General features: G+C 45.2%; 1 protein-coding gene and 1 long non-coding RNA gene across 6 annotated transcripts; one reads left to right on the plus strand and one right to left on the minus strand.

Moving 5' to 3' along the window:
• The first annotated feature begins 226 nt into the window (after window positions 1-226).
• On the plus strand, window positions 227-1,643 carry LOC306786612. Its single transcript, XR_013772496.1, has 5 exons — window positions 227-445; window positions 641-705; window positions 897-949; window positions 1,142-1,206; window positions 1,389-1,643. It is a non-coding gene; the product is annotated as an uncharacterized lncRNA (long non-coding RNA).
• Window positions 1,644-1,668: 25 nt separating this feature from the next.
• fbf1 (Fas binding factor 1) lies at window positions 1,669-9,979 on the minus strand. 5 transcript variants are annotated; one of them, XM_079281436.1, is made up of 31 exons: window positions 9,820-9,979; window positions 9,634-9,661; window positions 9,196-9,241; window positions 9,054-9,120; window positions 8,910-8,960; window positions 8,705-8,822; window positions 8,475-8,555; window positions 8,317-8,364; window positions 8,039-8,182; window positions 7,819-7,945; window positions 7,397-7,551; window positions 7,221-7,302; window positions 6,665-7,138; window positions 6,529-6,582; window positions 6,369-6,436; window positions 5,993-6,160; window positions 5,836-5,882; window positions 5,697-5,744; window positions 5,477-5,608; window positions 5,270-5,370; window positions 4,913-5,119; window positions 4,676-4,783; window positions 4,250-4,389; window positions 3,994-4,112; window positions 3,757-3,879; window positions 3,494-3,670; window positions 3,176-3,352; window positions 2,951-3,088; window positions 2,771-2,870; window positions 2,550-2,674; window positions 1,669-1,791 (listed from the first exon to the last, which is right to left on the minus strand). In XM_079281436.1, the coding sequence occupies exons 1-31, from the start codon at window positions 9,820-9,822 to the stop codon at window positions 1,708-1,710; spliced, it is 3,540 nt and encodes a 1,179-aa protein (XP_079137562.1). In that variant the 5' UTR covers window positions 9,823-9,979; the 3' UTR covers window positions 1,669-1,707. The 5 variants fall into 5 exon arrangements, with proteins under 5 accessions (XP_079137562.1, XP_079137561.1, XP_079137560.1 ...); XM_079281435.1 differs by having other exon boundaries at window positions 7,819-7,942; window positions 8,681-8,822; XM_079281434.1 differs by having other exon boundaries at window positions 8,681-8,822.
• Window positions 9,980-13,638: the final 3,659 nt, after the last annotated feature.

Consider the following 13,638-nt stretch of genomic DNA (forward strand, 5'->3'; position numbering starts at 1 on the left):
ATAACATTTCACATTAGTAAGGTTGGAATTATAAAATGTTGAAACAGCTGTGAGAAGAACTGCTACTTCCGTTGTATTTTATTTTTTGTTGCATGGATAACAGCAGTTTTTACAACAATGTATATCATCTCTATCAGAAATTATTAAATCTTATATAAATTAGTGTTGAGTCCAGTTTCCATTTAAGGAATACTAGCCTACTTTTTGCAGGCAGATTGAAGGCAGTTGAACTTTTTCCACGCCCAGTCAGTGATCACGTGGGATGTGACGTTTTCAACGTATAAAAGCGTCATCACGCAAGACTTCCATCCTTGGTTCTCTTTCCTTACCGGTGTGAGGGACACGAGAGGAGAAGCTCCAGCTCGCCACACGTGCAGCGCTCACGTGTTAACGATGATTTTACTTCTAACTATGAAGTTTCCTGCAGATGATCCGCCGTGAACAGGTACTACTATTTGGGTAGTAAACGAGACTTTAAGTGTGCGGAAGTATGGAGACTTGTTTCATGTGAGTTGTGCTAGCTGTTAGCTGTTAGCTAGGCCAACACGTGGAGCGAGACCAGGTTGGGCAAACGTTACAGAAGGACCAGGGGAGATGCATTAGATCCACATGTCTGATTTATTTAATATTTATTTTACAGGAGGCTTTGAGTGCAGAATGAGGCTCCTCATCCTGCCAACACGGTCAAATGCAACACGATGAAAGGTAAAACTGACTTTAAATGGTGCTATTTAATCTGTATTCCTGACTCTCTGCAGTGCACGTGATGATTCTGTTATCCCTGTCTGAAATAATAACTGTTGAAATAAATGGTATCTGACTAGCTGCAGACCTCGTGTGTGGAGTCATGTGACGCTGCTGAACTATCGTTAACGAAACGTCTCCTTGCGTCACAGGTCTGTGGCTCATCTGTACCTCTTGACTGAGAACGAGGATTCCTGGTGACCAGGTGTGTACCACGTGCTCCGCTAGTGATCCACGTTTCCGTGTTCAGGGATGATAACTGCTGCATAGGAAGTGCCGTCTTATGCGATAACTGACGATGGAAATAGCTGTTCTGAGAAACACAGACAAACTGTTATCTTATGGCGTTAATAATCTGAACACTTAATGATCGCGATGTATATTTTCACCCCTACAGGGCGTGGCAATCTGCAACGCATGACTGTACAGGACGACACGTGGGACCCGAGGGAAGTTAAACAGGTAAATGTTGTGAGACTAAAGCCTGCTGGTTAAAGTCAAGCCAGTGATGATACAAGTTATCCCTGTCTGAATTTAAGTGATGAGTCATGGTAGTCTGAGGCTTGACTGTAGATAAAGGACCAGTGGATCGTTTGATGTCAGTGTGTCGCATCATTGTAAAAGTGTTTTTCTCTAACTTGCAGATTAAATCAATGGTGAAGTGGACAAACCAGCTGCAGTTGCTCCAGAAGTCTGATGCCACAGTGATGGTGTGGATGTGTGAATAGGCACATTAAAAAGTTTGATCTGAAACATGTTTCATGAAAAATATGTTTATTAAAAGTGTACAACACATTCAGAAACTGATGGCACGTTTGAAATATTGACTATGTTCGGTTTGCTTCACCTGATGACTGAAATGTCTCTAAATAAAGTTCATTGCAAGTAAAAAGAACAAGTGAATTATATTCCTACATCTTCTACACGTACAAAACCAATACTGGGAACACCAGCACGTGTTGGTCAATCGGTGTTAAAAGATGATCTGTATGATTTCTTCTTTAAATTCTCCAAGAATATCTGCTCCTCCTGGAGGTATTCACGGTCCTGAGGGGAGAAAGTAATCCAAGTTTAAAATGTACTAATGTAGTCATTACAGCTAACATGTGATCATGGGGTGAGTCAGACCAGTTGGTATCACGTTAACCTGCGAGTTAATAATCTTTCTGCGTTAGGACTCAGGCTAATGTATTCAAACTATTTATCACGTGACTAAACTAAGTTACTAGTCATGTGGTTGAATACATATGCCCCCTAAAAACCCTCAGACTCACTGACGTCACCTGTTAAATGTTTACGGGTTAGATATGCTGTAAATGCGACGGGGACAGCACTTTGCTACATCACGTTACCATGAACACTTGATAACATGCTACGTACAGCTGTGGGTGTTTCATTCTTCTTACTCCTGATCTGAATGTCTTCCAGGCTCTTGCCTCACAGATGAGAGGAAAATGTCAAATCTATTTAAAAAGCTTCAATGACAAATGTTTGAAGAATAAATCCTTGTAATAGTCTATCATTCCTCTGCGTTTTCATGTCCCATCTTTAATCCTTAATGTTTCTGAGTAACATTAAAATGCCAGGCTGATAACCCAGTGTTGAACGTCACATTGCTGTGGATTGTGGGTAATTCCCAGAGGCGAAGTCTGCAGAAATAGGGACGAACGTGTGTTCATGAAGGGCTCAAGATGTCTGTGAGAACCCCCTCAAACGATGTGACAGTGGGGCCGCTCTAAACCCTCACAGACTGGGAGATGCCTGCCACAGGATTTCCTAAACCTCCAGCAGGAAGTGTGTGTTACCTTCTCTGCAGTGTACCTCCACAGAGCCAGACTCGCCTGAAGAGCCGTGGACTGAGAGCTGGCAAACGAAGCCGGAGGGGGAATGTTCAGGGTCGATGTCAGCTCAGGATTTAGCAACACTGAACCTGCATGTACAGATGAAGATTAAACCATGTTATAGACTTCATTTTACAACTTGTATGAGTAACTACTCTTTGTTGAATGACGGTCATTAACCTCACCTGGTGTGGTGGTTGGAATCATCTGAGGTAACGAGGTGATTGGAGCGTTTTGTCTCCGCCTCTCTGTGTCCTTCTGCAGATGACTCAACCTCATTTGCTCCTGTGATAAGAAGGTTTTAGGTTTCTAACACTAAGTTATGTCACGTCTGATCTGAAGTATATCTGAAGTGACTCACGCACCTGAAGGATTTGTTGCTCTTGCTGCCTCAGCCGCTCCGTCTGTGTGTGGATATTTCGGAGCCTTGCCTCGTGCTCCGCCTCCACACGCTTCGCCTCCTGCAGCGCTCGTTCTCCCTCCTCATACTTCGCTGCAGCGAGCTGCAAAGAGCGGAACGCGGTCAGAGCTCAGATATCACACAGGCGACTGCGCTAACGCGTAAGGATCCCGTGTGGTGTGGAAGTTACCTCGCTAAAGGCCTCCACCTCGTGGGCTCGTGTCTTGAGTCTCAAGGCCGCGCTGCTTATTCTCTCTTTCTCTCGGTCCAGTTCTTCTCTCAGTCGTTCCAGAGCCTCTCTCTCTTGTGCCACAGCCATCTCCTTTTGTTTCAGCTCCGCAGTGAGGAGCTTTAAGTCAGCGTGTTCCTACAATACAAACAGAAAACAAATGACATTTATTATGACCTCTGTGTGTCCCGTGGAGCTAAACGAAATGTAGTAATTAAAACATAGTCACAGCATAGTTTTTACGAGGCCCCTCTTTCTTTTCTCTTTGGTGAAGCTCACCTGTGCCAGACTGATGATGGAGCCCTCTCTCTTCTCCAAGAGACTGCTGACCTCCCGCTCAGCCCTCTCATGCCTCTGCTTCTCCGAGCTGTGAAAGTGGGCCCAGTCGGCGGCCAGCTTCCTCCTCTCCTCCGCACAATGCTGCATCACCGACTTCTGCTCCTCCAACAGTGCACTCTGGTGAGAAAGGGAGCCGGGCGGGAGAGGTAAGGGGGACGCGTGCGGACTCAGACGCTGTGGATGTGGATGTTCACCTGGCTCACCTTGGCTCTCTCCAGCTCCTCTCTTTCCATGTTGATCTGCAAACTGAGGGCATGTCGCTCTCCCTCCAGGCCTCTTTGGGTCGACTCGGCCTTGGCCTGCTCTGCTGTCATCTTCCAGCGCTCCTGAGGTAGAGAAAAACAAGGTACCATCAGTCTTTGTATGTATGCACTTGTGGTGTGCTGCTACAACAAAGCAAGTGCACGAGTCTATTTTTAAAAGTCAGATTGGACCCGGACCTTCTCAAGCTGTCTCTGCTGCTCATTGAGCTGAGTGTCCATCCTGGAAATGATTTCCTTGAGGTAAGCTCTCTCCTCCACCGTGGCTTTCTGCTGCTGGGCCAGACGGTCCTGCGTCACTGAGAGGTGCAGTCAGAGAACAAACTTAACCCACTTACAATGTGATGCACGCTATTAGACGAACTTGTATCTTGACCTATTTGTGCAAAGTGAGCACATCTGTGTGTGTGTGTGTGTGTGTGTGTGTCTGAGGTACTTCGAAGCTGCTCGTCTCTGTGCCGCGCTCCTTGCTCCAGGCCGTGAGCCGTGTGCTCATGTGTGCTCTCCACCCGAGAAGAAAGATCCCCGAGCCGAGAGGAGAACTGCTCCATCTGCTCAATCACCACCGTAAGAGACCTGGAGGAATAAAAACACATGCAACCAAACATACGAGTAGCTATTTAACACAACAATCACAGAGATCCTGACCTAGATGAGGTGGTGAGTGTGGAAAATCTGTTAAAGTAGAACAAAAACATCCAGTTCCTGTTCGCTCTTGCTACATTCTGTCTATTATGGAAAATATCAGCGCTGAACAGACAGAAAACAGACGACTAGTATTTACAGGAGTATATTGTTATATCAACTGCTGCTGTTTTAAGTCGTCATCATTTTTCTGTCTGTTTCTCTGATGACCTCTGACCTCGTCTGAGACGTTGCGCTTGTAACTGCATCAATCTCCTCGTCCTTTAATTTCTTCAGCCTCCTGACCTGGTCCTCGTGGTCTTTCTTCATCTCCAGGATAGACTTCCTAGATGACAAATACACCAATATATGCTTTAACTTCAAGCTCATTTATTGAGCATTAAATATATACTATTTATTTCACATCAGTCCATGTAATCACTCAGTCTTTATAGAAAAGGCTTTCCTGGTGTACCTCTGGAGGTCTCTGAGTCTCTCCACCTCACGGTCTCTGTCTTGCTGGGCCTGTGCCACTTTGCGCTGGTACTGAGCCTGCAGCTCTGAGCGTTCCTGCTCTGCTGACCGCGTTACTGCAGAGAGACGCTCCATTAGGTCTTCGCACTCCTTCCGCGCCTGCGTCTCCCTCTGAGCCGCCGAGTCCTCGAGCAGCTTCACGCGACCTCTGGAGGAGCACAAAAGTACGTACGGCGTTTGCTGAGCATACAGACACACGCCAGCTGCTTCAGGTGCAGGGGATTATGCATAATGTATGTTAAGCATGCACACAGGCGATGCACATCTCTGCTACGTATGTATGTGAAGAATGAACTACTTGTGCGCGTTCTCCATCAGTTCCATGTCTTCTTTATGCCGATGCTGGACACTCTCTCGCAACATCTGGCTTTGCTCTCGCTCCAGCTGCAGAGTCTTCACCTGGACAGTAACACAGAGGAGGTGTGCAGGTACATGGAGGTAAGGAAAGGGAATTCAGGGCAACAGGGGAGGTTATTCTTCGTCTCCCTCAGCAGCGTTGACGTACCTGTCCCTCCAGTTGGATGACGCGAGCCTGTAGCGCTTGATAATCTCCAGGGTGCCGCTCTCTCTCTTTGAGTCTCTGCAGGACCACTGGATCCACGACGCTCCCTAGACCCAGCATCTGAGAGTGCATCATCTGTAAGAGAAGAGCAGGTGAGTCGAGAACAAACCCGGTGATAAAAGCATCTTTACATTTTGAATGAATCTAAAAGTAGAGACCCGACCTGCTGCTGTAGAAGCAGCTGCTGCAGACCGTCCGCTGGAAGCGTCACCTTTTCAGAAGAAACGGACGGGATTAAACAAACGGATCGAAGGATTGGCCCAATCATGACAGCCTGAATACACAAAAGCACAAATAAATACCTGTTGTTGGACAGCAGTTGATGTATTTTGGTTTGGCTGCTGAACAGCTGGAAAGAAAAAAACAACCATGAGTAATGACTTTTGATGACCTGCTCACGTTTAGAGATTGATGTTGAATACTTAATCTAGAACGACTTCAGATCCCAAGATCACCTACACCACAACGGAGGCTGTTGCAGGGTTTCATCCGAAGCCTGACTGGGCCCTCTCAGCACCCTGGGTCCCCTATGGGATGGTGGCTGGTGGGGTTGGGGCTGTGACTGGGGTTGGGTGTGGCTAACGCTAGCAGCAGAGACCGGCAAAGGACCAGTAAGAGGAGGACAATCTGGGGGATGAGACAAATTTAGAGTTTGTCCGAGGTCTACTTTAGCATGGAGAGCGGTTGCTGAGGAGGATGTTAAGGTGGAGCGGAGGTGAGGCTGGGTGGTGGGTGTACACTCTGTGACAAAAGGAGGGGATTGTGTGGGAGTCGAGGGGCGAGCGGCGATGGTATCTGTACGAGAGGAGGAGCAGAAAGTGAGCTGAATGATTACCTCGCTTGGTCGTCTCTCTGACGGGAGTGGAGTGAGCGGTGGGGCTGGGCTGTCCGAGAAAAGTGCTGCTGCACAGAACAAAAGGAGAATGACAAAGATAGCTCAAGAGTCTCACCGAACAGTCGGTGTGTTTGCTGGAGTCACAGAACACAAATCTTACCTAGTTTCCTTGACAGATGTAAGAGTGTCCTCTCGGCCTCTGGGAGCTTGTTTGCTGAAAACGAGAGCAGCTTATCATTCACAAGTGAAAAACAAGCTTCTTCTGTCAGTCTGTGTCTTCATTCTTTGTTGTGTACCTAAAAGTCGACTCCAGATCCATTTCTTCTCCCAGGCCTGGAGGGTCTGTCTGCTTGGATGTTCTTGCCTCAGAGGTCGACGTTGACAGAGCCTTCTTCCTGCTCAGCGCTCCTGCTAACCAGTCATCCTCCTCCTCCTCCTCCTCCTCTCTCCGCTGGCCTTTAGAGACCTCTGGCGTGGCTTGTTTGGGGATGATATCGGTTATGGCTGCCGTGGACGTGGCATGACTACCAGTCACGGAGGGTCTTCTCTCTAATGAGGGCGAGGAAGGAGCCTTTGGAGACTCTGTGAAGGTTTTGGCCTCTTCAGCGTCCCCCACCAGAAAGGTGCGGTCGTCGTTTGTCTTGAGGCCCAGCCAGTCGGCCGAGCTGCGTTGTCGAGTGGAGGTGGAGGTGGGGGTGGAGGTGGAGGTGGGGGTGGCGGGTTTTGGTTTCTTCTCTGGGGTCGAGGGACTGACGTCCTCTGTAGAAAACCTGACGATGAGACAAAAAATCTAGGGTTCAGTTTACGATGGCAGAAAAAGAGCCACAGAGATTGGAGTTCACACACACACACCTGCCAGACTGTCTGCGGGACTGGCGCCCCTCAGGCGTGGATCCCAGGGTGGGCTGATACGAGCCAAATGTGAGGTCATCTTCTGATAAATGGGAACAGAATTAGCGTTTAAATATTTGGTCCTTTTTAAAAAGCGTTACTTGTGCTGAGCAGAGGACCACGGCGCTCTTTACTACCTCTCCCGCTGGAGGTCCTCTCGCGTTGCTGCTTCTCTTGAGACGGAGGCGGGTCCTTCCTCTCGCCTGTCGGAGGTCGCTCCAGAAGTCGAGGGGAAGTCAAACTCTCCAGAATCTCATCGAGTTTGGTCCGAGGTCTCTGAGGGGTCTCACTCCTGAGGAAAGCAGGACGCAACAGGACGAAAGAGACCACGTTAAGAGACACACGAAGGCAGGGAAACTTGGCCTTTTATGCATGAAACAGTGAAGGTGAACCAAAGTGAAAAAGCCTGATTCTGAAAGATGTTGCTTCGTAAAACACTGTCAATGTTTGTCTTTGTTTATAGCAGCATCCCCAAAGCCCAGAGCACTACAGCAGTAATTATTTATCGTTTGAGCGCTATAAATAAGGACAACAATGAGAGTGAGAACAGAGCTGTTACCTTTCCGTGTTGGACCAAAGCGCAGTCTCTTTTTTCTTGGGTTTATTTTTGTCGCTGTCAAATCCCAGCGCGTCCATGAGGTCATCTTTATCCTCATCAAATGTGAGACCGCTCAGTTTTTTTGCTGCTGATGAACAAAGAATACACACACACATACGTACTGTACTCTAGTATTTGTTGGTTTGAAAATAACGAGATGGGGAATCATTTGAAGGCTCACATGTTTCAGTCTTTAGGATGGGAGATGCTAAAGGAGACGGTGTAGATTTTTCCGGCTTGGCCGGCTGTACTCTGGGTTTAGGTTTGGGCTTCGTTTCATCTGGAAGCAAGTCATCAAGTAGATCCGCCAGAGGGTCGTCCAGATCTGCAGAGGGAATTACATTCTTTATACTCTTGTAGACTGCAGTAAATGAAGAATCATCATTATGTTTCTAAACGTCACTACTATGTACACATATGTTCAAATCTATCTAAATCCAAACACAGACACTAATGTACCTGTAGTGTAAGGTTTCTGACCAAGACCTTCATCATCGTCACCACTGTCTAAATGAATGCAGCAGTTTGAGAGGAACAAAGCAAAGCTGCAAGTAAACAACCGCTGAGTAACGTGAAGCTCGTCGTCAGAGGAGGATGCATGAGGGAGGCTCACTCACCAGAGAAGGTGAACTTCTTGTAGTTATGCGCTGTAGACGCGGGGGCAGAGTTTGGCTTCCTCCCTGCTGCGGTGGGTTCATCTGAGCGAAGGGGGGAGACACAGCTCTCTCTGATTGCTGCTATTAATGCAAACTTCAAAGCTGGTAATAATGCGGAGCTAATAATGAGAGAATAATGTATGCAAGAATGCTCCGCACTGGATTACCTACTCCCTCTGGTTTTACTTTACTTTCCAAGGTGGAGGAGTCTTTCTTTGGCCCTTCATTACCAGACGGCTTCGTTTGTGCAGGAGCTGAGCTGGGCTTTTTCTTTGATGCAAAAAGGTCAGCATCCATATCATCCATGTCCTGTACAAGGAGACAGAAAAAACAATGTGCCGACAGCTACAAAGCTGAACTCTGTCTCTGCTTATTCCACAGTTTATAATGACCTACCTTCATGTTCTTCAGGATGTCACTGGGGTCTGCTGCTGAGACATCAGAGTCCTGGACAAAAAACAAAATAGTAACAAAGAGATAATAAAATAATGATAAAAGTATAAGACTGTGAACGTATACATGTATCTTTTCACAGCATACCTCAGTGTCCCCGTCCCTCTTCACCTCGTCTGCGAGCATACTAAAGATGTTATCAGTGGCAGAAGTGCTGGAGAAGAAAACAACACTCACAAACAGTTATGATTCATAATTAGTGTGTAACTCTTTGATTCCTCCAGCTTACAGAGTTAAAGGTCCACTGCGAGTTGCTTTTCCCCTTACTGGGAGTTCTGGTGAGTGAATCGTTAAAAAGGAAATTTAAGGCATTAAACACTCAGTGATAAAACAATAATAATAATAATTCTGTCTGGTGAAATGCTCACTGACTTGTATCATAAAATAAGCTGTCAAGCAAAGCTTCTTCTTTCTCTAAGTGAACCTAGAAAAACCGTATGATACACTATATTAGTACACTTTAAGTTGCCATGGCCTTTAAGAGTATATCCATTCTGATTGTACTGACACCGCCAGATATGTGTTGGTTGTTTTTTGCTGTTATTCTGCAATCTTAAGTACTTGTTTGTAAATGTATTTCTGTTTCTCTGATACAATAATAACACAGTAAGCAAAATAATAAATGGAGTGACGTTACAGAATTCGAATAGCACTTATGGGAACTTACTTTTGGATGGTTTGCCCTTCTTTGCAGCCTAAAACGTCACACAACAGTGAATATAATGAGATCTTTTTTAACACTCGTATATGCACACCAAGAGATTTAAAACACGAGTTTATTTTATTTTTTAGGAATCCTGTTAACACTGATACATCATTAAAATGTTGACACGCGAAAACCAACTTGACTCACCATTTTTTTAAATCTCTCCAGCTAACGTTAGCTTAGCGTAAAGTGTGAGAGTAGCTAGCTAGCTAATGTAGCTAACCTAGCTAAATCTGACTAGGCGTCTCCGGTCTCCATTGGTAACCACTGTGGCGCGTTCATGTTAACAACCCCAAAACACGCTCGTGGTATTTTAATATGAAAACGCGTCGCATCGTTTGCGTGCTTTAATACAACCGTGTGTAGCCAGTGAGCATCTTTAAAACCGCGCAGTTAACGTTAATTCACGTTAACATTGAACCGAAACACACCGCGGCTACTACAGCTGTAGCTCCCAGACAGCTTCCTGTTTACAGTTGGCAGTGCATTGTGGGTATTGTAGTTTTTAGTGCACCCTTTAAGGAAACACGTTTTAGATTAAGGTGTTTGTTTTGGGCTGTGTTGACATGATGAAGGTGCTTGTTGTGGACTTCCTCTGACTTCTTCACCTGCTTGTTTACTTGGTGAAGCCAATCAAACGCTTTGACCACCAGGTGGCGTCAGAGTGTAGAAAATCAGGCAAAAGAAATCTGTTTCAACAAAACTGAAGAGCTGAATAATTTATATTCTGAAGCCGATGTTTAATTCAGTAAGGTCTAGGCCTGATGTTGCCTTAATGAGCACAACGATAACCAGTGAACATGTTGTCCAGAATTCGGATCATAACACTGTTTTTCTCCAGAGTTGGGATGGTTGGGATTAGACGTGCATGCCAACGTCACGGGATTTTGTTTTGATCATTCTGTCAAAACACAGAGATTTATAACATGAGCATCGCAAACCAGCTCACGCCCTCTGTTCGAAATGTCTGGCCATGCATGCAGGAATATGTTTTATAGATAACGGTGATGATGGAGGGGTTTGTTGCTTCATGCTCCATGTCAACATTTAGGAATTTTTGCACTGTTGAGTGCACTGACGATTTCGAAACAGGAAATTCCTCCTTTTACTTGGTCAAGGCTGAAAATCACACATTTTTAGAGCTGATAATTGATTGTGAGGCAAATGTGTCGGCAGAATGAATGGTTGTGACTGTAACCAAATATGAATTATCAAGAAAACAATACCAGTTCCAACTACGGAAGCCTGTGGTGATGAGGAAAATAAATGCTTCCCTGATGTTATTATAAGAAAAATTAGCACTTTTTTAATAAATCGTCAGCAAATTAAACACAGTTGTTGAGAGACACCATTCAGAAGAACACAAAGGCATTTCATTGTTCTTTTTTTTAATCAGTGGGCTTCTACAACATGAACCTTTAAGAGACTCGCAGACTGGACATATCTGCCATTTACAACTCAACACATGACTTCAGCCCCGTTTTCAAAAGAAAGTGCGTTTCCTGTTCCAGTGATCACCTGATGCTCACCTGACTTGATGATAGTCGACTCACGTCTGTAGGTGAGAGGGGAAACACAAGAGTAGTAAAGTAAGTAAAGTAAAAGCCGACACGCAAAGTCATGATTATGTCAGGAAATAATCATTCACAAAGAAGTCTATCACTCTGACTCAGCTGAATGCGTGTGCCACCGTACAATTATTCAGATTAAAAACAGAAAAATAACACATCGTGATCTAACCTCCATGCCACGGTGACTTAGTTAATGTCTTTATATGTAGATCTTTTCTGCTGCATTAAGCGTTGTGGTTGTAAGGAGGTAATGAACTTATTATTATAACAATAATAACCCTCTGAAGAGATGATGGATTGTTGTTCTGCCTCTGAATCATTTAGTATTCGCAGTGAATGCTTAAAAGCTAAATGTGGGGCAGGCGTCTTCGCTCTTTATGCATCTGTGCCTCTGTAACATGCTCCACTGCTCCACTTTCTCCCCTTGTCTGGAGCCCCCTCTGTAAACCACACACACACACACACACACGCACACACAGACACACACACGCAGACATACACGCACACGCAGACACACACGCACACGCAAACTAGTTCCACATGACTGTCAGTGTCTCTTTGTCCGTCTGTTTTCCTGTCTCTTTGTCATGCACTTTGTTTTGGCAGTTGATTTATTTTCAATTTACAACTTCATTCAATTCAACAAGCTATTTCTTTTCAACAGGGTATGATTTAGGGCGGGGCTAACTTGTGATTGACAGGTTGCTAACAGATTCGTAACCGGCATCTCTTTTCGTCACTCCTCCACAGTCCAAATATGGTCGCTTCCGTTCACTGGTTGCAAAAAAGCCAACATGGCGACGGCCGTAACCAAGATGGCGACGGCGAAAACGCAGGACTCCAGGCTTCAAAAAGTCAGTCCACAAACACATGGGTGACGTCACGACGGCTACGTCCACTTCTGATATCCAGTTTACGGTTGGAAGTGCAAAACTATAATCACAGGACCCTTTTTAGCCCCTGTGGACATACAGTACACATCCTCACTCAGTTTTCATTGACTTGATGGTTTTGGTGTCCTTACTCTGTGACGCTGTCTTTTTGGGGTTTCTGCTGCTCCGTTGCTCTTCATGTATGGCACGTCTTTTTCGCCGGTGTCTCTCTGCCTGTGACACAGAACATAATACTCAAGAATGAAATGCTTCGTATAAACCATCACGGTGTCTTCTTGAGCGCACACTTGTCTGGAAACACGTTGGTCAAGAAACTCATTAAAATAATGGAGGTTTCGCTTGTTTATTAGCTCATAATTGTGTGAGCGAGCTGTTGCCATGATCCATGGTGCTGTAGCCTCCCGGTATTGTTTGCCATTGCTGTGTGAATGGCTGAGCGGGGGGGCCGGGGGGGCCGGGGGGGGGGCAGAGAAGATTGCACTTTGAGTCAATTAGCAGCCAGCTGCAGAGCTCTGGTGCTTTTCCTTCCATTCTTCTCTCCCTTAGAAAGAAAACCTGGAATACACTGTTGTGTATCGAGCCATGTCTGCACACTGTTGCTCAAGGCGAACCCAAAAATAATCACTGGAGTGATTTCAAATCACAGATAAGTCTTTCCCTCACTGCCCCACACACGCACACTTGTAGTATGGGTGGAAGTATTTTATGTGTATTTATTTTAGTAGTATTTAATGATTTTACTCAGAAGCCTCAAGCTGTTTTTTGTCAGGCACTTAACAGCGCAGTGTGAATCCAGATCTTGACAAATATAATAGTTTCTTCTTTCAGAATTTGAAAGACAGATCTTCTAACGACCTGCTGAACATCTGAAGAGTTCACGATCGGTACTTGTAAGAAATTTGAGCAAAAAACTGTAGTTAGTAGATATAATAAAAGTGTTTAATAATTCATAATTAAGAATTCATAATTAGTCATAATCATAAGGGTTTTGGGAATGCATAATTAAGATAAACATAAAGTGATGTAGGAATAGTAGCTAAAAGAAATGAAGCTTCTGCCAAGGTTGCAGAAGTCTAGCTTATATACTGAAGGATTATCATAGAAGGAATTAAGCAATGACTGAGAATTTGAACGTGTTAGCTGCTCAGGGAGAGAGAGATGTGGAGGCAGGCGTTTACTGAGGTGTGAGAGGAGGTAGCCAATAGAAATTGAGATAGACGGAAGGGGAGGAGTCGCGAACGAATATGTGGGCGGAGTTAGAAGTGTTTTTTCTGCCTTTTACTAGCATGCGGTTTCCTGGGACGGCTGTGTCTCATGGGACCAGAGGTAGTTTTTTTCCAAAGGGGGTTAATATTGTAATATTTCGTAGGAGTATGTACTCCAATGTTTAACTGTAATCGTACTTTCATCAGTGGAATTAAATTCCTTATAATTGTAAACCAGTCTTGGTAGATTTCTTATTGCAGCGTGTCGACTGTACAAAGCAGCGGACACACGTGCTC

This window comes from Melanostigma gelatinosum (genome assembly GCF_949748355.1).
Source record: "Melanostigma gelatinosum genome assembly, chromosome: 13".
NCBI classification, from domain to species: domain Eukaryota; kingdom Metazoa; phylum Chordata; class Actinopteri; order Perciformes; family Zoarcidae; genus Melanostigma; species Melanostigma gelatinosum.